The sequence below is a fragment of the Fusarium odoratissimum genome, assembly GCF_000260195.1.
Source record: "Fusarium odoratissimum NRRL 54006 unplaced genomic scaffold supercont1.10, whole genome shotgun sequence".
In the NCBI taxonomy this organism is placed as follows: Eukaryota; Fungi; Ascomycota; class Sordariomycetes; order Hypocreales; family Nectriaceae; genus Fusarium; species Fusarium odoratissimum.
This window is the reverse complement of record NW_022158696.1, coordinates 1,139,478-1,158,450: the sequence shown is the minus strand read 5'-3', so window position 1 is coordinate 1,158,450 and position 18,973 is coordinate 1,139,478. Positions and strand designations below refer to the sequence as shown.

The 18,973-nt window shown below is 48.3% G+C and overlaps 10 protein-coding genes across 13 annotated transcripts; 7 read left to right on the top strand and 3 right to left on the bottom strand.

Moving 5' to 3' along the window:
• Positions 1 to 169: 169 nt before the first annotated feature.
• On the top strand, positions 170 to 3,674 carry FOIG_07308 (uncharacterized protein). The gene is made up of 2 exons (XM_031206812.1): positions 170 to 867; positions 917 to 3,674. Exons 1-2 carry the CDS (start codon positions 591 to 593, stop codon positions 2,386 to 2,388), a joined length of 1,749 nt encoding a protein of 582 aa, XP_031063931.1. The 5' UTR covers positions 170 to 590; the 3' UTR covers positions 2,389 to 3,674.
• FOIG_07307 (uncharacterized protein) lies at positions 1,254 to 4,015 on the bottom strand. Of its 3 annotated transcripts, XM_031206809.1 has the most exons (3): positions 3,990 to 4,015; positions 3,719 to 3,929; positions 1,254 to 3,669 (listed from the first exon to the last, which is right to left on the bottom strand). In XM_031206809.1, the coding sequence occupies exons 2-3, from the start codon at positions 3,761 to 3,763 to the stop codon at positions 2,635 to 2,637; spliced, it is 1,080 nt and encodes a 359-aa protein (XP_031063928.1). In that variant the 5' UTR covers positions 3,764 to 3,929; positions 3,990 to 4,015; the 3' UTR covers positions 1,254 to 2,634. The 3 variants fall into 3 exon arrangements, with proteins under 3 accessions (XP_031063928.1, XP_031063929.1, XP_031063930.1); XM_031206810.1 differs by lacking the exon at positions 3,990 to 4,015 and having other exon boundaries at positions 3,739 to 3,930; XM_031206811.1 differs by lacking the exon at positions 3,990 to 4,015 and having other exon boundaries at positions 2,526 to 3,669; positions 3,866 to 3,930.
• A 609-nt stretch (positions 4,016 to 4,624) lies between these two features.
• Positions 4,625 to 5,535, top strand: FOIG_07306 (uncharacterized protein; the record flags this gene model as incomplete). Its single annotated transcript, XM_031206808.1, has 3 exons — positions 4,625 to 5,126; positions 5,177 to 5,470; positions 5,522 to 5,535. The coding sequence occupies 3 exons, from the start codon at positions 4,625 to 4,627 to the stop codon at positions 5,533 to 5,535; spliced, it is 810 nt and encodes a 269-aa protein (XP_031063927.1).
• A 1,010-nt stretch (positions 5,536 to 6,545) lies between these two features.
• Positions 6,546 to 8,554, top strand: FOIG_07305 (uncharacterized protein). Of its 2 annotated transcripts, XM_031206806.1 has the most exons (4): positions 6,546 to 6,796; positions 6,872 to 7,680; positions 7,729 to 7,916; positions 7,966 to 8,464. In XM_031206806.1, the coding sequence occupies exons 1-4, from the start codon at positions 6,754 to 6,756 to the stop codon at positions 8,327 to 8,329; spliced, it is 1,404 nt and encodes a 467-aa protein (XP_031063925.1). In that variant the 5' UTR covers positions 6,546 to 6,753; the 3' UTR covers positions 8,330 to 8,464. The 2 variants fall into 2 exon arrangements, with proteins under 2 accessions (XP_031063925.1, XP_031063926.1); XM_031206807.1 differs by having other exon boundaries at positions 7,729 to 8,554.
• A 194-nt stretch (positions 8,555 to 8,748) lies between these two features.
• On the top strand, positions 8,749 to 9,886 carry FOIG_07304 (ureidoglycolate hydrolase). The gene has a single exon (XM_031206805.1). It carries the CDS (start codon positions 8,970 to 8,972, stop codon positions 9,711 to 9,713), a length of 744 nt encoding a protein of 247 aa, XP_031063924.1. The 5' UTR covers positions 8,749 to 8,969; the 3' UTR covers positions 9,714 to 9,886.
• Positions 9,887 to 10,018: 132 nt separating this feature from the next.
• Positions 10,019 to 11,218, top strand: FOIG_07303 (uncharacterized protein; the record flags this gene model as incomplete). The annotated part of the gene is made up of 3 exons (XM_031206804.1): positions 10,019 to 10,263; positions 10,313 to 10,556; positions 10,608 to 11,218. The coding sequence occupies exons 1-3, from the start codon at positions 10,144 to 10,146 to the stop codon at positions 11,216 to 11,218; spliced, it is 975 nt and encodes a 324-aa protein (XP_031063923.1). The 5' UTR covers positions 10,019 to 10,143.
• FOIG_07302 (60S ribosomal protein L44) lies at positions 10,554 to 12,394 on the bottom strand. The gene is made up of 3 exons (XM_031206803.1): positions 12,284 to 12,394; positions 11,649 to 11,926; positions 10,554 to 11,595 (listed from the first exon to the last, which is right to left on the bottom strand). The coding sequence occupies exons 1-3, from the start codon at positions 12,284 to 12,286 to the stop codon at positions 11,556 to 11,558; spliced, it is 321 nt and encodes a 106-aa protein (XP_031063922.1). The 5' UTR covers positions 12,287 to 12,394; the 3' UTR covers positions 10,554 to 11,555.
• Positions 12,395 to 12,537: 143 nt separating this feature from the next.
• On the top strand, positions 12,538 to 15,344 carry FOIG_07301 (uncharacterized protein). The gene is made up of 4 exons (XM_031206802.1): positions 12,538 to 13,063; positions 13,121 to 13,263; positions 13,311 to 13,549; positions 13,607 to 15,344. Exons 1-4 carry the CDS (start codon positions 12,670 to 12,672, stop codon positions 13,713 to 13,715), a joined length of 885 nt encoding a protein of 294 aa, XP_031063921.1. The 5' UTR covers positions 12,538 to 12,669; the 3' UTR covers positions 13,716 to 15,344.
• FOIG_07300 (multiprotein-bridging factor 1) lies at positions 13,848 to 15,623 on the bottom strand. Its single transcript, XM_031206801.1, has 2 exons — positions 14,909 to 15,623; positions 13,848 to 14,860 (listed from the first exon to the last, which is right to left on the bottom strand). The coding sequence occupies exons 1-2, from the start codon at positions 15,062 to 15,064 to the stop codon at positions 14,558 to 14,560; spliced, it is 459 nt and encodes a 152-aa protein (XP_031063920.1). The 5' UTR covers positions 15,065 to 15,623; the 3' UTR covers positions 13,848 to 14,557.
• Positions 15,624 to 15,944: 321 nt separating this feature from the next.
• On the top strand, positions 15,945 to 17,885 carry FOIG_07299 (uncharacterized protein; the record flags this gene model as incomplete). The annotated part of the gene is made up of 2 exons (XM_031206800.1): positions 15,945 to 16,544; positions 16,590 to 17,885. The coding sequence occupies 2 exons, from the start codon at positions 15,945 to 15,947 to the stop codon at positions 17,883 to 17,885; spliced, it is 1,896 nt and encodes a 631-aa protein (XP_031063919.1).
• Between the last annotated feature and the right edge of the window lie 1,088 nt (positions 17,886 to 18,973).

The window sequence follows — 18,973 nt, the reverse complement described above, 5'->3', positions numbered from 1 at the left end:
CCTGATGCCAAGCCCCCATAGAACGGGAGATGGATGGGCGATGATGCTGATGAATGCCCGGCTTTGGCGCCTCCCAAGCCCCTGGACCCAGCAAAAATTGGACCTACGGCCTCCTATTTCGGGCTAACATATTATTTGCTGGTTCTATCCACCGTAACTTCTGACTTGTCCTCTCATCTCCAAGACTGTGCCTTGTTTCACCCTCTCATCGACTGTACAATCGAATCCCTCGTTTTCTTTTATTGATTCTTACATTACTATTACTCTCGTCACTCTTTGTTCTATTTATTGTTCTATTTATTCTGTGCGCGGTTTTTCTTTTACAGCTTTCTGCTCCTAACAAAGCTACCGGAACCCACGATCGGTTCTTCCGCTCAGTGACGCAGCTCAACAACAAACCATTATAATCTTTTCCGTTCAAGCTCTTTTTATCAACCATCAAGCCACGGGTTTATCTCATCTTTCGAATCCAAGTTGTCTCTCGTGTGTGAGCGGCAGCATCACGTGTATCTGAAAATATCCAATTTTTGTTTGATGTTTGTGCTATTAAAGTTATAATCACCTTGTTCTTTCAAGTACCAGCTTCTGAAATGCGCATTTCATGGCGTCTCGGCTCTGGGTACGTCGAGTCAGTGGATGACTATATCGGCGTGTTGGTGCCACTGGAGGAAGCTCATCTTTACAGCCAAGCGGCTAAAGCGAAGGGCGCCGGCCATGGGGAAACGCGGGAGGAGGGTGAGATGGATGATTTGGAGATCAAAGAAGAACGCGAAGGCATGCTTGGAGGTGACGCTGCTGAATATACGGTAGATGGTCTACGCAAAGAAATGAGAGAAGGGCGACGGGGTCAATGGACGACATATGAGAGTGAGTGCTGCATTTAAGACTGCTGCATTATGAGCTAACAAGGTTTCAGTCAAATCAAAGCTCATGAATAAGGCAGTCGGAGATATCGGTATGGGCAGTTATAACTGGCAGTTATTCGTTCTCTGTGGATGTGGATGGTTCGCCGACAACCTTTGGATGCAGGGAGTGTCACTCTGTCTGCCATCTCTATCAGGAGAATTCGGTGTCGATGAAAAGACAGTTCGATACACAACCAGCGCCCTGTTCGTCGGTCTATCGATCGGGAGTTTTTTCTGGGGAATTGGGTCCGATTTCCTTGGTCGTCGCATTGCCTTCAACACTACCTTACTTATTACCAGTGTCTTTGGCATCATGTCCGCTTATGCCCAAAGCTGGGGCAGTGTTTGCTTCTTCTTCAGTGCCCTTGGTTTCGGCGTCGGCGGCAATCTTCCTGTTGATGGTGCTCTCTTTCTGGAATTTCTCCCGGATGCTTCCAGTGCTTTGCTCACTCTGCTGTCCGTCTGGTGGCCCTTTGGACAGCTTGTCTCATCTCTAATTGCATGGTACTTTATCGGCAACTGGCCAGTTGAACAGGGTTGGCGATACTTCATTGTCACCATCGGCATTGTTACTTTCGCCATGTTTGTTGTCCGATTCTTCGTCTTTCATCTCTTCGAGTCACCCAAGTTCCTTCTCAATAAGGGTCGCCAACATGAGGCAGTGGCTGTCATTCACGGTCTGGCATACCGTAATGGTACCAAGACTTGGCTTACTTCCGAGCTTCTCGACTTGGTTGCTTGTGAGGATGGCGAGGATCTCGCCCATGTTGCAGAGAAGAAGATTCCTGCTCCATCGACTATGGGTTTCCTCCGCGAGAAGCTCCAGTCATTCTCCGGAGAGCGTCTGCGACCTCTATTCCAGAATAAGACCCTCGGCATGGCAACTTCTTTGATCTGGTTCTGCTGGGCTACGATTGGCATGGGATATCCCCTTTTCAATGCCTTCCTTCCTCAATACTTTGCTCGTGCACATAACGAAGCATCGGATAACATGCAGTCCGAAACAGACACCATCTCATCAGACACATACCGCAACTACGCCATTGCCTCTGTCATGGGTGTCCCTGGTTCTCTTCTCGCTGCATACCTCGTTGATCACCCGTCCCCCTTCCTCGGTCGTCGAGGAACGCTTGCTAGTTCCACCCTCCTCTCCGCGGTGTTCCTTTTCCTCTTTGTCTTCTACGGCACTACATCAACTGCCCAACTTCTAATGTCTTGTGTTGAGGCTTTCGCCCAAAACATCATGTACGGTGTTCTGTACGCCTTCACGCCTGAGATATTCCCTGCTCCTGTTCGAGGCGCTGGTACCGGCGTGGCCAGCTTCCTGAACCGCATTACTGGCCTTATGGCACCCATCATTGCCGCTACCGTTCCTGGCGATGGTGCTACTACACCTATTATCATGTCTGCAGTCCTTATTTTGTCGGCTTTTATTGGCATTTGTCTCATCCCCATCGAGACAAGAGGTGCTTCACGACTTTGAGCCCTCAACTTTCAATTAAGTGCGGTCCCGCAAGCATAATAGGCACCGCATAACCTTTCTAGTTACAACACACGCATACTAACGACCTGGAGTCAGAGTGGTCTTGGGTATGACTTGCATTTCTGATGTCATTTATAACGGGGTTTGGCAGTGCTTTGTATTTCGTGCTATTCATAAAGTTGTCTGCATAGAGCACAGATTAACTAGTGATTACTAAAAATGTACAATAGATATTGATAAAGTTGTCTATCTATTACCTTTTGCACCTGCCGGTGCATCAACTCTCCTCTTCCTCAGTGACGTTCCCATAGCATCTCTAACCATAGGATCTGCTCTAATAGTATTCTGTACAAGCCACTCCCTCATCTTGCCCTGTAGATTGGACGTTGCATCAGTGTCGCCCTTAAAGGGAGCCATTTCCATATCCAACAGTCGTACAGCATCTCCGTCAAGTTGCTTTGTCAACATTTCAAGTCGATGTAGGCTTTGTCTCATAGCCTTTTCGTCCTCCTCCTCGGATTTTTCTGGCCCCGTGATCATGAATGCAATGAGAGGTCCTATCTGGTTGAGAGCAATGTAGAATGTGATTGTGAGTCTCCGGGCGAGAGAGATGATCTGGAAAGGTAGATATGGTGGCGAAGATGTAAATTGTGTGAGGATGGCGTTGATGGCATTGACAAAAGGTGGGAAATCGGGACGTGTTACGGTATGGAGCTCGAATACGCAAAGGGCGATCAGAACTAGCCACCGGTAGCATTTACCAAACTCCATATAGCCAAATAAGCCCAGAATGTAAATTGATGCGGCAGCCACAACGTAGTGAGGCAGGATGCCTGAGACGACGCCACGAGTAACATAATCTCTGATAGTAACGCATTTCTGCCACCGTGCAATCTCAGGTCCGAAGCGTTCATATGCAAATCTCTTCGCAGTATCCTGTAGCGTATCACTAGCAACCTTTAGGTGCATGAAGAAGGCGGCAGAATCGCCAGCGTCCTTGCCTGCTTTGTCTGGATGGTGCATGGCAGCCAAGCGGCGGAAGCGCGTCTTGATCTCGCGATCGGCAGCATCGAGTGGCACTCCAAGATCTGCATAGTATGAGGATATACGGCGCTGTTCATAGTCCGCTTCGAAGATTGTGTAGCAGAGGTAGGCAGCGACAACGAGGATATGTATGGTGCGTCGATGCGAGTTATAGCGGGCAGAGCCAGGGGCAGGCTTGGGATCGCCGGCGCGAATGGTAAACCCATAGTAAATGGACTGGAGCCATCCTGTTGCAAGCTATGAAGCGGTTAGCAGGTCAAGCAAGTTCCTAGAACAAATCTCATACATTTGGGAGAAAGGCCCAACCTAGCATAGACAAATAGCCAGACATGGTGGGCAGCGGATCATTGGTAGATGTTTAGTGAGTTTCGGAATTATATGTGAATGTGTTAAAGAGCAAGAATATTTTTGTCATAAACCAGGTTGAGAATACCTGTGTAAGTTGGTATTTGATGTGGCCAGATTGTGCCGTAGTAAGGAAGTTGCAAAGGATCGCGCTGGCAATTGTTAGTTGGTGTTTCGAGCTCCAGTGCGTCAGAGTGGGTCTAGAGTCTTACAAGCCGAAGCCATTTCTTTGTCACTGCTCCCATGACTCTTCAGCTTCAATTATTCATACAAGCACTTTCGCTGACATAGTACGGAATAGTATAACAACTTTTGAATGCCTGTGTTATATGCTCACCCATACACAATAACCGCTATAAACAATTGAAAGCCTATGGCTTGTACGTTGGTCCCGGTTTCAGTGTCTAAATGCAGTCATCTCTTGCCAGTAAACATCAAATTATCACTTCCTACCATTCATATTGTTAGATATTATCGTCACCCCATTGTCTGCTCTTTGCATGGATCTCCAAATGAACGCTATGTGGCTGATGAGAGCTATGCGACTGGGATTCTGAGCCAACCATCTCATCGTTGCATTCTACCAGCCTTTACAACGAGTGGATGCGTAAAGAACGTGCCGAATATAGATGTTAAGACCGTCGAACTATTGATCTATTATTCAACTTGTGGTAATATCCCTTGATATGATTTGTGGCTGCAAAGGCTTGAAGCAACATGCTGGCAGTCAGCATGAGTGTGGTAATTCAAAGTTGAAGATATTGCCATATATGTAGCCTTGAGTTTTCCCTGGGGGCTCTACTTTCACTCGCAGTCTCCCCAGACACTACCTTTCTGTTTTTTGGCCATGCAACTTTCATTGATATTGGCTTTTGCTACGGCAACTTCAGCAGCATGCAATGGTCATGATGAACTTTGCAGGCGTAAATATTCGGATATCACTTTCATTGGGACGCACAACAGCGCTTTTGTTGGAAAGCTTCCAGTTCACAACCAATACATCTCAGTCGCAGAACAACTCGACTTAGGCGTACGATCCTTACAGGCTCAGACACAAGACAAGGATGGCGATATACAGATGTGCCACACTCACTGCTGGGAATTGGACGCTGGGCTATTGCAGGACTATCTAGAAGAGATATCAGAATGGGTCGGAAAAAACCCAGATGAGGTCGTGACGATATTGCTGACGAACATTGACGCCCTACCGATCGAAAAGTTCGATGAAGCTTTCAGCAGTGCAGGGTTAAAAGACCTTGTATTTCGTCCCAAGACGAAGCTTTCCCGAGACGAGTGGCCAACTCTGCAAAAGCTTCTTGAGGATAGAACTCAACTTGTTGTGTTTATGGGTATGCCTTGTTCTGTGTATTCGCTTCTTGAGCTTACTGACTATCCTCAGATTACAACATGGACGAGGGCAGAGTCGACTACATACTTGATGAGTTCGACTATTTCTGGGAGACCCCATTCGGTGAATCTAACTCCTCGTTTCCAACCTGTGAGGTTGACCGGCCGGAAAAGGGGGATCCAACCCAACTCATGGGGATCATGAATCATATGTTGAACTACGACGTCCTGGGCATTGTCATCCCAAATCAAGCCGATGCAAAAAAGACGCAATTCAGAGTATTCTATCCAAAAACAGATAGGCCTTTGCGAGGACAACTGGGGCAGGCGACCGAATGTCGTTCTTGTAAGTGGCGAATAAACTCTATAAAAGGCTGTATCTAACTGACTGTCACAGCTGGATTGGGTTAACGTTGGAGAGGCAATGGACGCCCAGATATCTCTGAATGGTTTATGAGGATTGGACGGTTGAAACCTCGAAAACGAAGGCCACACCAAGACTTGTTTACACATAGGCACTTTCCAGTAAATCCACCGAGCTATCTACAGATGAATATAGCCCACATTCACGCACTGCGATCCAACAGCCACAGTAGGACGAGCTACTCGACTATCATCGTCATTGATTTAGTGGTAAACTTCTCCGATAATTACTGATAACCTCCACCTGCCTGTTCCTATAATCTCAGGAGTTCCTTCGGATCCCCAAAGATTTCGATTCCCAGATTACGCATGTAACTTTTTGCATATCTAGAATGATTCCGTTCGGCTGAGGTCATCATATCGTGGTTGTTTTGATATGATGTTGCTATGTTGTTGATCTAGAGTGCAAAGCGGTATGTAAAGACTAGCTGTTGATTGGTAGCTTAATAGGTACCTTAGTTGTGAATAGCGGGACGATCCAGGGGTAGTGTACCTGGCTAGCGCAGTCATCCCCTGAACAAACTCTATTACATAAATTGGACCAATAGCGTTGTTAGGTAGCCAACGGCTGGATGCCTCATTTTGTTTACTTGGCCCACAAAAACAAAGAAAGATGTAATGGATACCCCGGAATACGAGTTTGGAGGTTCTTCTCTTGCCTACGTGCTAATACCGGCATGATCTGAGGAAAAGCTACGCGGTTCGTGATAATGTATTGCACAGGACTAAGACAAGACATGCCAAAGCCCTCGTCAAAGTCTCAAAGAGCCCCTTTTCATAGACGGAATGCGGAATCTGAATCACTGGGGCTTTTGCTTGTGACGCACGTAGTAGATGAGTGTCTTGGCCAGACCTATGTAGACTACTTCGTACAGCCTAAGTAGGCAAAATGGAATCTTAACTTTCCTGATTGAGCATGCAATTTCACATCCACTCTTCATCTATCTATTGGCAACCCAGCGGACATAAACATCACGCTTCCACCATTTGCCGTCCCTCTACAATCTACCTGCACCTCATCTTAGTGGCGCGCCTCCTTTTCCGGCTTTGTCTCCCTGATCTTCCTACCAGCCCTAGCAAATACTCAATTAAGCATCCAATTTGTGGTTTAATCTGATATCTCTGGCTTTCTTCCTCCCTCTTCGCCTTCATTTGTTTTCTCTTCTCCATCATCTTATATCTCCCCCACATCTTCAGACCCATACAATGTTGCTTCGCAAGCTCGGGCATGCCCTAGCTGCGACAGCAGGTAAGTTTGCCCTCTTTTCTGAAAGACGAAATCTTTTCTCTTTTGTTACTGCTGTTGACAATCATTCTCCGACAGCCCTCTTTCCAGTCACTTCTGCCAAAGAAAAAGATGAAGGCGGTCAATCCACCTTTGTTTCCCCAGATGGAGACGTAGCGTTTGCGATTGACATCGGCGAGAACACCAACACCGAAGTCTACTTCAGTCTGCGCGTCAAGAAGAATCGATCCTGGGGCGCTGTTGGTCTTGGAAGCGAGGATATGCCCGGAGCCCTATTTCTCATGGTATACAAGAGCCGGACCACCAACAATGTTACATTCTCCCCGCGACTCGCCTACGGCCATTACGAGCCTTATTATTGGGATGAGATGGATTACGAAATTCTTAATACCACAGGAATTATCGACGATCACATGGTAGCCACAATTCGCTGCAAGAGTGGATGTCGCAGTTGGCCATCGCATGGTGGACAGAAGGGATACCTCGATGTTTACGATCACAACAGCAAGGCCGTATTCGCTTTTGGACCAAAGGAGGACTACTATAGTGACGATACGGACGCACCTTTGAAATATCATGCAGGATATGGCAGTTTCTCACTCGACATCAAACGAACACATGGGAAATCCGAGCTACCATCTCTTAGCGATTCTACAAAAGATGTTGGATCCGAGCTTATCTACGCGACGAAGGCCAAGCCAAACTGGGCATCACCGCTTCACGGAGTTTTTATGGTCTTATCAATCATATTCCTCATGCCAATTGGCGTTGTTCTGCTGAGGTCTGGAGGCTGGGTCAAGTGGCATGCTCTGAACCAGTCCATTGCGACTCTGGGTGTCTTTGCAGGTTTCGGTATTGGTGTTGCGAACAGTTTCTATTATCAAAGAGTAAGTCCATCCCGGTAAGTCTGAGCCTGTCACTTACGAATATCATAGTCTCGAAGTTTCGATGATCCTCACCAAATTATTGGATTCGTCGTCACTGGCTTATTGCTTGGACAATTTGGATTAGGAGTAATGCACCATACTCAGTACAGGAGAACACAGGCCCCGACCAAGTACGGCAAGTTTCATCTTTGGGTTGGCCGTATCATTCTATTTCTAGGCACTCTGAACGCATTCCTGTAAGTTGCCACATGCACACATCGGTTGCCCATCGCTAACCATCATCAGCGGCTTCACCTTTGCTCTGAACCGAAAATTCGGCATGCTCCTCGCTCTTCTCATCATCTTCATCTGCATAAGCAGCCTCATCTTGATCTACGGTCGCCGATACATGGACAAGCGCCGTCTTGGTCCTCGTGGCCCTGGTCTGGCAGGCCCTCAGCAATACAGCGCACCGCCATGGCGGGAGCCTCCTCCTCAACACATGGGTTATCCATCCGATCCTCCGCCAGGTTACCAACCGCCATCAAACCAGGCCGGGCTTGGTCAAATGTCACCTGCATTGCGATCACCATCCCCGTGGCAATCGAATGACAAGGATGACGAGGCGGATTTGAACCTGGGACGTGAGCAGCGACCGAGGGAGTTCTGATGAATACTTTGAGTTTGGGTACTGGATTTGGCGTTTATGTTAGCTTTCATGCAATACAACGAATTAACATGAGTGATCGAAACGTTGGTAATGAAGAGTGAGACTGTGGCCTGTTGTCTACCTATGTCGGCCTGGCCTGAAACCATGGGAAATAACATGCTTTCGGCTGCAGTGTCGAGTGGGATGGAACAGCAACGGAGTTACCAACCTAGTCGAATGCAAGGTATTCGCCTAAGAACATAATCAAAGTAAATTAGTGACTCAAGCTTACACTGAGCGTGGTTGAATAGTGCCTCGATATGAGTTTTATAAAAGGACTTGAGTCATATATCCTCAGGATCCTCACGATACTTAGAGGTTTAGGGTAGCTTGAACGTAAATTTGTAGCACCTACAGTAATACTGCATCAGGCTTCATTTTTTTTTTACGGGAACCCAGCGGTTACTTTTTAAAGGAGTGATGCCTTTCGTCACACTTGGAGTGGGTGCGTTATGTTATGCTGTAGTTGGACTGATGTATTGCCGACCTCGGATCACGATGCCCTACTTCAACTCATCATTGCCTGAAAATTAACTCAACTACGGCAAACAAATCCCCATTCTCAACATCAAGTCAAAATAACGCCTCTCAAGCGGCAGCCATGTCAGTTAAAGTCAACGTCGGAAACCTAAGCCTCCGTATCGGGACCGCTCCCCTGACACAAGAGGAGTTCGCGCCATTTGGAGATGTTGTCTCCAACCCACGACCGAGCCTTCTTCCATCAAAACACGCATCTGAAGGTGGTTCTCTCCCATACAACGGCACCACTGCCAATCAAGGAACAGCAATTCGCTATGCCGATGTCAGCAAGCCTCAGGACCTCCTCTCACAGGCTCCTAGCAGCAATGGCCGATTGATCATGAGCCAATTCGTCTGCGAAGCGAGAACTTTGGCACCTGCAAGCGATGACGCTTCTCAGAGCGAGTTCGCCGTCAACATTCTTGAACGACACCCATTCACTTCTCAAACTTTTGCTCCACTGGCCTCTACCGCTTCAAGCTACTTGGTCATCGTGGCCCCATCTCTGCCACCATCTCCCCAAGACGATGGTCTACCTGTACCAAGTGGAGAGGGTCTACCCGGTAGAGGTCTCCCTGATCTGAAGGGGTTGCGTGCGTTTGTAGCAACAGACCGCCAGGCTGTGACTTATGCGGCTGGGACATGGCACGCTCCAATGGTAGCTCTTGGTAAGAAGGAGACAACTTTGGATTTTCTGGTTGTTCAGTTCTCCTCTGGGGTTGACATTCAAGACTGTCAGATCGTCACATTCGAAGGGCAAGACTCCAAGGAATCTGACATTAAAGTGCGCGTTCCGCGAGGCGGAAGAGTTACCGCCAAACTGTAGCTAAACCAAGACACGCGATATTTGAGGATCGCACAATGCGTAACCGGACAGTGGCTGAGTAGAAATAGTTGGGCATGCAATTTAAAATATATGCTTCATTTACCCGAGGACTACATATTATGATATGAAGCCCCTGGGCTTCAACGTTTCAGCTAATCTTGAATTGAACAAGCTCAGGTTGGCCAATATAACGACTGCAATAATACGAAAATGACAGTAATAGTTCTCATATCCATAGACAACACCACGTTGCCAAAAGCTTAGTCATCGTGCATTCCTATCATACCACGATGACTTTTTAAACTGTTCTTATAACTAGGTAGGCACTTAGGGTCATGCATTTATCTATTCTATCGTTTCTGTAGAATCTCGGGGTAACATTGCAAATCAGTCCACAGTTACGACAAGCTGTGTTGTATCCTGAGCCAAAATGATAGCCCGATTTGAAGCTGCGGAGGCTCGCAACAAGCTGGAGGATCTCTCTGGAATTCAGCTTGAGCCGGGCGAGAACCCATACAACGCCCTCATCAAAGCCTGTAATAACGACCCTGTGAGTGACTTATCATTCGAACTTGTTGATCCCAAGCTCACAATGTCAGGCTGAGGTCCAAACTCTGTACTCTGTCCACCGGACAAAGAGGAACGGCCAACAAGCGGAGAAGTTTTTGTCTTCTGACTTCAAGGAATTGGTTATTGACCAGACACTCCTCCGGCTTGAAGACCCGACTGTAGAGCCGGGATTCCGTGACAATAGGAACTGTTTGGTCATCTGGGCCAGACCCCCAGACCACGTTATCCGCTTAGCCTCCAAGGTCAATGAGTTACTCAAGAAGGCCGCACCTAGTGAGGGGATTCAGCTCCATAGTCAACTGGCATATACTGACCGTTAAAAAGGTGTCTGGCTTATGCCTTCACATAGGATGCATTTGACAACCCTCGAGGTTGCATTCTCCAAAACACCCCAGGAGATTGCTGCCTTTGTAGCGACTCTGAGGCCAGCTATCCCTGACATTGTGAACTACCCATATCATCACAGGTCTCGCCTTGTCAAGCCCATGGTTTCTTATGATTTGTCTGCTTTTGCCCTCTCGTTCCTTCCTGCGTCAGGTGAAGCAGCACTCTCCCCTCCTCTCACCGAACCTGTTGTCACAGAGGGGATCACGCAGGGAGACGATTACACATATCACCATCTGCGTCGCGACGTGTACGACAAGGTGCAGGAAAGCGGCGTAGTTGTTGGGTCAAGATATCAAGTTCCCAGTGCGCACATCACGCTTGGACGCTATCTGAATCACGATGACCATGACACGCCAGACAAAAGGGCAGCCTGGGTTAAGGCTATTGATGAGGTCAATGCATGGCTAGAGAAGGAGGTCTGGGATAATCCTGACTCCGAGTATAATGCTGGCGAGTGGCTAGTCGGTCATGAGAGAGGACTGGATGCACGAAATGGCACACTCTGGTATGGAGGCGGGAAGACTATAATGCTGGGTGAAGGGTTTTAGAATAGCATCAGAGCTTTATACCTATAGACCGATACATCGTTGCTGTTTTGAAGCTTTCTCAACCATGACCATGACTCACGGGCCCTATCCCGCTTGACGTTGAGGGGTAATGGCTCAACCCTTGAAAATGGTTCATCACCATCAACGCACTTTATTATGCTTTGCTTCAGAAAATTCGTGTTGGTGCAACACAGAGAGTTTTTTTTCATTCGTTCCCTATGAAACATGCCTCAAATCGAGGGCGTGTACCTCCTTTCGCCTGTGTCCATCCATGATGCCCAAATGCCGCCGAGGTAAGCATAGAAATGGTGACCCTGAGACCCCAAACACAAAGCACTTAGAACACCAGAGCAGCACCCTTCGTCTTCTTGTCACCACTGTTTTCAATGTCAGCATATTGTAGAGTTCATGGAGCCAAGAGATCACGTACCCAAGCTCGAAGTGCTTGCATCGCTTCAGCGCCAGCTGGAGCTTGGTCTTGCACTTGACACACTCCAATCGCAGAACAACCTTCTTGGTGGTCTTGGCCTTCTTGTGGAAGACAGGCTTGGTCTGACCACCATAACCGGACTGCTTGCGGTCGTATCGTCGCTTACCCTGGGCGAACAGGGAGGCCTTGCCAGCCTTGTACTGGGTGACCTTGTGCTGGGTGTGCTTGCGGCACTCCTTGCCCTTGCAGTAGGTGTTGCGGGTCTTGGGAATGTTGACCTGTAGGAGCCAGAATGTTAGCCATCTGGTGATGTTCGAGTATCAAGACCTCTGCCCAGATCTCAGCATTTCGAGTCGCACGCCCCGAAGACAGTTTGAGAGAAAAGATCGAATCGTCGGAAAGGACTTCAAGGGCGGAACAAGTGACACCTTCGAGTATCGTCGGTTCGAGGTTGGGTGTGGTCGTTTCGAGTTCGTGTCCCTTCATGATGCTCCGAAAATTCATCCCACTTTCTCCCAGTGACAGTCATGGTGCGCGCATGGTCGAATGGCTTGAGACAACGGCATTGCATTCTTAACAATACGATGGTGCTATTGTTGATGCTGGTAATGAGGTTTTGGGCTGTAGCGACGTACCATTTTGACGACGATGTACGGTGCCGTTCTTTGGGTGTGTTTGGTGATGCAAGTTCCAAAGACTGGCTAAATTGAGGTTTTGGTTGATTTCTCACTTTGTGGGCAGCCGACCCTACCTAGCCCCATCGGGCGGTGTGGCACTCGCTTGTATCAGCCACATCTGGGCGCCTGATATCTAGGGCAACCATGATCAGCGCCTCATCTCGGTGAGGCGAAGGTGAAGGTACGTACCGTGGAGCTCACCCCACGATGAGGTGGAAAGGACAGACTACGACCGGCCCCACCATTCCCTTGGGATCTTAAGCGCATCCAAGGTGTTCTCAAGGGACGTTTTCAGGGACAACAGTTATCCGCATACAAAAGACATTTCCAAAGCGTTAACCAAAATGGACCCCTACTCGACCGAAGGCGAATTAATCAACATTCACAACCATTTCCACCAGGGCCAGTATCAGGAAGTTATTGACTTTGATACCTCTTCCTTCTCCCCTGACAACGCTCTGCCCGCGCGCATTCTTGTCCTCCGAGCTCGATTGGCTCTTGGACAGGCAGAAGATGTTCTCGATGATGTGAAGGGCGATTCTCAGCCTGAGCTCCAGGCTCTGGGTGCTCTTGCTGAGTTCAAATTGGGCAAGGCCGATTCTGCAGTGCAGACGATCGAGAAGCTGGCCTCTTCAGCTGCCGACAACACAACGGTCCAGGTTATCGGAGGAACGGTTCTCCAAGCTGCTGGAAAGTCTGAAGAGGCTCTTGCTCTTCTCACTCAACATCAGGGAAGCCGTAAGATCACCCAGAGGTTGGATGATGCTTAGAATGCCGCTGACCGCTATTATTCAGTTGATGCTGTCTCTCTTATCGTCCAGATCCATCTGCAACAAAACCGAACCGACCTCGCCCTCAAAGAAGTATCTGCTGCAAGGCGATGGGCTCAAGATAGTCTCTTGGTCAACTTGGCCGAGTCGTGGGTTGGATTAAGAGTCGTAAGTGTTCTACAGGTTCGGGAAATACATTCACTGAGACGGTGCAGGGTGGTGAGAAGTACCAGCAGGCGTTCTACGTCTTTGAGGAGCTCGCCCAAGCTCCCTCGACCTCATCAATTCGAAGTCTTGTCTCGCAAGCTGTCTGCGAACTGCACCTCGGCCGAACAGAAGAAGCCCAAGCTGCTCTCGAACAGGCCCTGGAGAAGGACGCTGATAACGCCGACGCGATTGCCAATCTGCTGGTTCTCAATGTTATTTCCGGCAACCAGTCCGATGAATTTGCACAGTCAGTCTCGTTGTCTGATTCCCATCTTTAAACAAGACTTATACTCATATCTACTAGGAAATTAAGGAGCGTCAAGCCTGACCATCAATTCTTGGCCGACTTGGAAGAGAAGAGCGCTCTTTTTGATAAGGCTGCCACAAAGTATAGCCCCAAGGTGTCGGCATGATTTGGGCTAGGCGTATCAATTGCTAAAATTAATGGCGGGCGCATTATTCATAGAGGATTGGACCCCCTTGGCAATGATTATTGAGCTCTCGAACGTATTTTACCATGTTAACCAACAGCACGTCCGAGTCACGGAGAGCATCAACGGGAAGGCGAAGACCATCAAAATATATCAGGACCTTTTACTGCAAAGAATTAAACTTAACACTGGCAAGGGTATATACAACCATTTGTGTGTGGACTTGTAATTCTTAACCTTCTGATCGAGGAGTGTTTCCTGGATATGGGGTAAGCTATTATTGCAAGATCTGGCATGGTTCCGAAGACCACTTTGTCGAGATAGACCGTCTTTTTGTCCATTGGCTAAAGTACCGAGCCATGCGGCGAATGATCATCGAATGTTCTCAACACGCTGAATCTCCAAAATATATATCATCCATGATATCGTCACGAGACACTAGTAGGGATACCTACTAGTTAGGAGTCCACATTGCTAGATCCTGCTTAGTTGGTCGCACCCAGGAACAGGATGCATTGCTAAAACAGGCTCAGAATGCACAAGGGGATAATTTATTCGGGTGAGCAGGCGTGTTACCTCGCTCAAAAGTTCAGAGACTAGAGCATCCATATCATAAAAGGGCCCTTCGTTCTTTCTATGCCGTCAATCCTAAGCCCCGTGATGAAAAGAGAACAAGTCTCATGTACCCATGTCATAAAGCATCATGACGGCCCACACGAAACTCCCGAATTTCCCAACCAAGATGTCATCATCATTCGCTAACGCTCGACTCGGCTCTGAAGCCCTCTTACAATTTCTTTTGGCTAAGCATTGGACGCAATTGCTCATTTCTTCTTGTTGGGGAACTTGGGAGCGCCAATGTCGCTGCCTCGCAGCTTGACATTGAGCACTCGCTCCATGGCGCCGAGCACCTTCTGATCGGGGGCGGCAGTGCCTCGCTCGAAGTCGGCGACGATAGCCTGGGTGGTGTTGCATCGGGTAGCAAGATCCTTCTGTGTCATCTTGGGCTCAACTTGCTGACGAGCCTTGGAGATAACATCGCCAACAGTCTTGCCGATGGTGTTGGGCTTGATGATGTCGTCGGATCGATCGACTTTTGTCATACGCTGACCCTCTGGTGCAGAACCCTGCAAAATGGTTAGTGTGTGCTACAGAGAGACGATGGCTGTACGTACGGCATTGGCAGAAGAGTACTTCTTCTCGGTAGTGAGGCCGCCAGCCCGTTGGGCAGCGTTCAGAGCAGCCTTTCCTCGAACAACAGTCTCTCGCTGGGCAGCGCCGGAGCCACGGGTGCGGCTACCAATCTTGGTGGTGGTATCCCAGTCATCCATTTTGAAGATATGAAGTTTTGTCGAAAGAAGATGTGTGTTTTAGAGCGAGGTTTGACTCGATGTGACGACGTGGAAGAAGTGTTATTTGTTGAGTATGTAAGAATGGAATATAGATCAAGCTGAAGTTCTGGGCGACAAAGAATTTATGGGGATGGTGATGGAATGGGTGGAGGGGTTTAGGCTTGGACTTGGGTCACTGAGTCAATCGGCGGGGGACTATAATTGGCACCGTGCATCGGTGGCCTCTCTTTGCATGCGCCTTGTTATCCCAGCGGTAAGGCTGCCTCGGATTTGGTTACCAAGCCCTGGAGATAACAGTGCGGCCAGACTTCTGTGTGTTAATTTTCATTCGCACCGCCACTGGTGGCTCATGTGTCGCCTCTTCTCAGCCCATAGAAGGTGCTAGACTTTCTGGACGGGAACCCTTTTTTAAGCCGGGGCACGGAGACGCCTATGCCGGTGCTGATGCACAGGCAGATGGGTCCTGCCTGACTGAGTGAAAAGACTCAATGACGATGAAGCGGGACCCTGACGTGCCTGACGACCTGACGTGCTCTCGTGCTCATTCATCTTACACTATGGATAACTTGTAAATATTCTATCGTTCCTAAGATGATGACTAATGGCAGATAATCCTTGGAGCCTAGCCGCTTAGTGGCTCATGTGTCGATAAAATGTCCATCCCGTAAAGCCAACTACAGTACCTTGATGGACAGGTTTTAACCTGGGACTTTCTTTGTAGATATTTGAACAGACCTTCAAGGCTTGGTGCTCCAGTCCTCCTTTGTCTTTTCTCTTGTGTCACTCACCCGCGAGGCTGAGGGAATTTCATCTTCACGACTTTTCAAACAGAGATGCATGACCGACCCCTGGCTTGCCTATGGACGGCTCGTTCGAGGGCTCGCCGCTTCTATCGGCCGTCCTCGCTGCAGACTTTGTTGATGGACTCTTGAAGAGATGGTGGGACCTTTTTACCATCTTGGCTACAGCTTGGGTATATTTTGTACTTGCAGGGAGACTCGATATTTTGCTTACCCTAGGCTTTGTCGCTTGGAAGCATGCTTCTGTGATGACCTCGTTTGTAAGCCACGTCAAATCACGGTACATCACGGATGCCGCCTTTGGAATATGCGGAATGTTTCTAGTTGGTTACTATGCCTCAACATGGATTGTTAATCACAGGGTCAATCCCACTGCCAGTACTGCTCCTCCGCTGTTGATTCCTGGTCGAATAACTCACCATAGGTTGCATCCCCAGAAGCATTCTTTTTCTTATCCATACCTCATGTTTGGCATCCCGATAGAGGTCTCGGATAACGCAAATGGAATCATATTTGCAAATGTTCACGGTCCATGGTCTTGGTTCACACAATTGTTCGGATTGACAGCCTTGTTTGATGTTTGTCCAGCTGATCACCTACAACGCATACGTTCCGACAATGGCTTGGGTGGAAAATTGGATGCATATCTGGGGTCTGAGGTTTGTTGCGCCATCTTACAGTCGAACTCAAACTGACAGGCGTAGGGTATTGATGCCTCGCGATATCCGTATGCCTATCTCGTGACTGCCGCACAGTTCCCAGGCTTTCGCTTTAATCCGGCAACCTTCTGGTTCCTTTACTCATCAGACAAGGTCCTTCAGGCGATCATTCTGGAGATGAACAATGTCTTCGGGGAAAGGCATCCCTATCTTGTCGCGAGAGAATTACAGAAAGAAGAAGAGCATATTCATAACATGACCCAGAACGACCAAGTACTTCAGCGCGCTCAAATAAAAACGACATGGCGAAAAAGGTTTCATGTTTCGCCTTTCAACTCGCGAAGGGGGTCATACTCGATACTTGCCAAAGATCCCCTTGGGCCTGGAATGCAAGGATTTCGAGGACTCGATATCTCTATCACCCTCTCGTCGTCGAAAGGCCAGCCGAAACTTTTTGCAAATTTGTTCTCTGAAGGCGAAGCTATTGACCCCTACAGAATAAGCATTTTAGGGAGGGTTGGTTTCGTCTCCAGCTGGTTCGGTTCGGTTCTGACTATCCTTCCTCGATTCATGATGCAATCAACCATGCTTTTCTTCAGGCATAATCTTCATTTCTGGTATCGACCTGAACCTCTCAAGGACAGCATAGGACGTTCAGCTAATTGGATCGAGAAGATTCTCGAACAAGTATTTCGTGAATACTTGAAGTATCTTGTCCAACGATCAACCGCCCCTGTCACTATCCTATACATGCCAGGGGGAGTTGCTGAAGCGTCCGAGGAGACATTCATCTCACACTCCACGTGTGGCTCCGGAGACTCTACTTGCGAGATCAAGATCAAAGTGTTGACGCCGATTTTCTATTCACGCTTCGTTTACTATGCGCATGATTCTGAGGCCATCTTCTGCGAGGTGGCTGAAAGCTGTACCCTTTGGACTGACAAGCCGGAACAGCTGACAAGGGTTTTTTTGAAGAAGGGTTCTCCACCTATTCATGCTTCCAATCTGCTTGATTACATGCACTTTCAGCTCATCAAAAACCTCAGACGCCGGCCTGATAAGATTGAGAGACCATTGACGTCTACCAATGGACATTCGTCCTCAGTGAAGGGCATTGATATCCGGGATTTTCGAATGTCATCAATGGACGCCTTTGTTCTTGAACAAGGAGATAAAGAACTCAAAAACGCGTATTTGAGGTCTGTGGTTCGCCTCTTTGTGGCCGATCGCATTGCTATGAGCAGCGTCGGCCTACTTGGCATGATGGAGCTCATAGGAAGAGTGGGTGTCTCATGGGTGCTGGCATTGCTCATTACGGAGACCATCCTGGGCTTCTCATGATACTCATGATTTTGATGGACAGAAGCACGGGAAGCGCCCATCCCTTATTGATAAGTCGAAGAACAGAAATTCGGGTCACAAAGCCCGTCGATTGTTCACGGGTCAATATCCTGCTTCCACCATACATCCGGGACAACCGATATTGATACGATCGAGAGACGATTTGAGAACAGGCTATAAACCAACGACGATTTGAGATTATTCACTGACCAACCAGCACCACGAACCATAAAGCCCAGGCGTTTGGGGTCTCCACCTGCCCCGCGAATCTTATCACCGTTCTGATCAAGCTGTCACTGATGTGAGCTTGCTGTCTCGAATTTGAAATCAAGAGCTTCTCAAAGCTCTAGGAGTTGCTTGAGCGACAGTAGTCTGCTGCCAGAATGTCATTGCAACACCAACAATACAATAATCATAGCTTACCCCTGCTTACATTGGGCACATTTCAAATTGTCTCAATTCCAAATACTATATGCATGAAGCCCCGCTTCATGCTTCGTCTCCATTGAGACTACTCCCTGAAGAATGACAAATATCTCTGTCAACGTCACACAGCACTTGGTAAGAGTGCCAGGGGCGCCCGATGAACTAAGGCTGACGATAGGACTCGCCAATGGGATATGGCTGCGTACCGGTAACGGTATCCCAACGGCCCGAGTATCTGGAATTGAACGATGGCTTGGACAGAATTTGAGTATTTGGAAGTGTCAGACGAAGGATGTAACGCGTCTTAATAGGCTAGCGCTCATGTCAAGCCTTGTTACCAACACGAAGCTGTACACAAATGATCGAAACATGCAGCTCCATCTACGCCCGTCGTTTCTAGTTCGACAACGCATCCTTTAACCTGAAGATCATTCTCAACGTCATCCAATCACCGCCCCACCACCAAATTCCCAGTCCTCGTTCATCATACTGTACCGTTACTCCCAACACTCCCCATCACTGACAAGAGTTCGGTATTTCCCTTTACCCCGCTATGGCCCCTCATGGAGCTTTCGAGAGTTTCTCTGAAGATTTTAAAAAGCTCTCTGTTCCCCGTTCTAGAGGTACCTTTTAGTTCAGACATCAATCCTCGACTTCGTATA

Bases quoted from the DNA above. Each gene is read 5' to 3' on its own strand.
- FOIG_07308 (XM_031206812.1), top strand. From the start codon at position 591: ATGCGCATTTCATGGCGTCTCGGCTCTGGGTACGTCGAGTCAGTGGAT. The intron at 868-916 runs GTGAGTGCTGCA...ACAAGGTTTCAG, and splicing joins TCAATGGACGACATATGAGA to TCAAATCAAAGCTCATGAAT.
- FOIG_07307 (XM_031206809.1), bottom strand. From the start codon at position 3,763: ATGTCTGGCTATTTGTCTATGCTAGGTTGGGCCTTTCTCCCAAAT. The intron at 3,670-3,718 runs GTATGAGATTTG...ACCGCTTCATAG, and splicing joins GTTGGGCCTTTCTCCCAAAT to CTTGCAACAGGATGGCTCCA.
- FOIG_07305 (XM_031206806.1), top strand. From the start codon at position 6,754: ATGTTGCTTCGCAAGCTCGGGCATGCCCTAGCTGCGACAGCAG. The intron at 6,797-6,871 runs GTAAGTTTGCCC...ATTCTCCGACAG, and splicing joins TGCCCTAGCTGCGACAGCAG to CCCTCTTTCCAGTCACTTCT. The intron at 7,681-7,728 runs GTAAGTCCATCC...CGAATATCATAG, and splicing joins ACAGTTTCTATTATCAAAGA to TCTCGAAGTTTCGATGATCC.
- FOIG_07304 (XM_031206805.1), top strand. From the start codon at position 8,970: ATGTCAGTTAAAGTCAACGTCGGAAACCTAAGCCTCCGTATCGGGACC.
- FOIG_07302 (XM_031206803.1), bottom strand. The intron at 11,596-11,648 runs GTACGTGATCTC...CATTGAAAACAG, and splicing joins TGCAAGCACTTCGAGCTTGG to TGGTGACAAGAAGACGAAGG.
- FOIG_07301 (XM_031206802.1), top strand. From the start codon at position 12,670: ATGGACCCCTACTCGACCGAAGGCGAATTAATCAACATTCACAACCAT. The intron at 13,064-13,120 runs GTAAGATCACCC...GCTATTATTCAG, and splicing joins CACTCAACATCAGGGAAGCC to TTGATGCTGTCTCTCTTATC. The intron at 13,550-13,606 runs GTCAGTCTCGTT...CATATCTACTAG, and splicing joins CAGTCCGATGAATTTGCACA to GAAATTAAGGAGCGTCAAGC.
- FOIG_07300 (XM_031206801.1), bottom strand. From the start codon at position 15,064: ATGGATGACTGGGATACCACCACCAAGATTGGTAGCCGCACCCGTGGC. The intron at 14,861-14,908 runs GTACGTACAGCC...ACCATTTTGCAG, and splicing joins AGTACTCTTCTGCCAATGCC to GGTTCTGCACCAGAGGGTCA.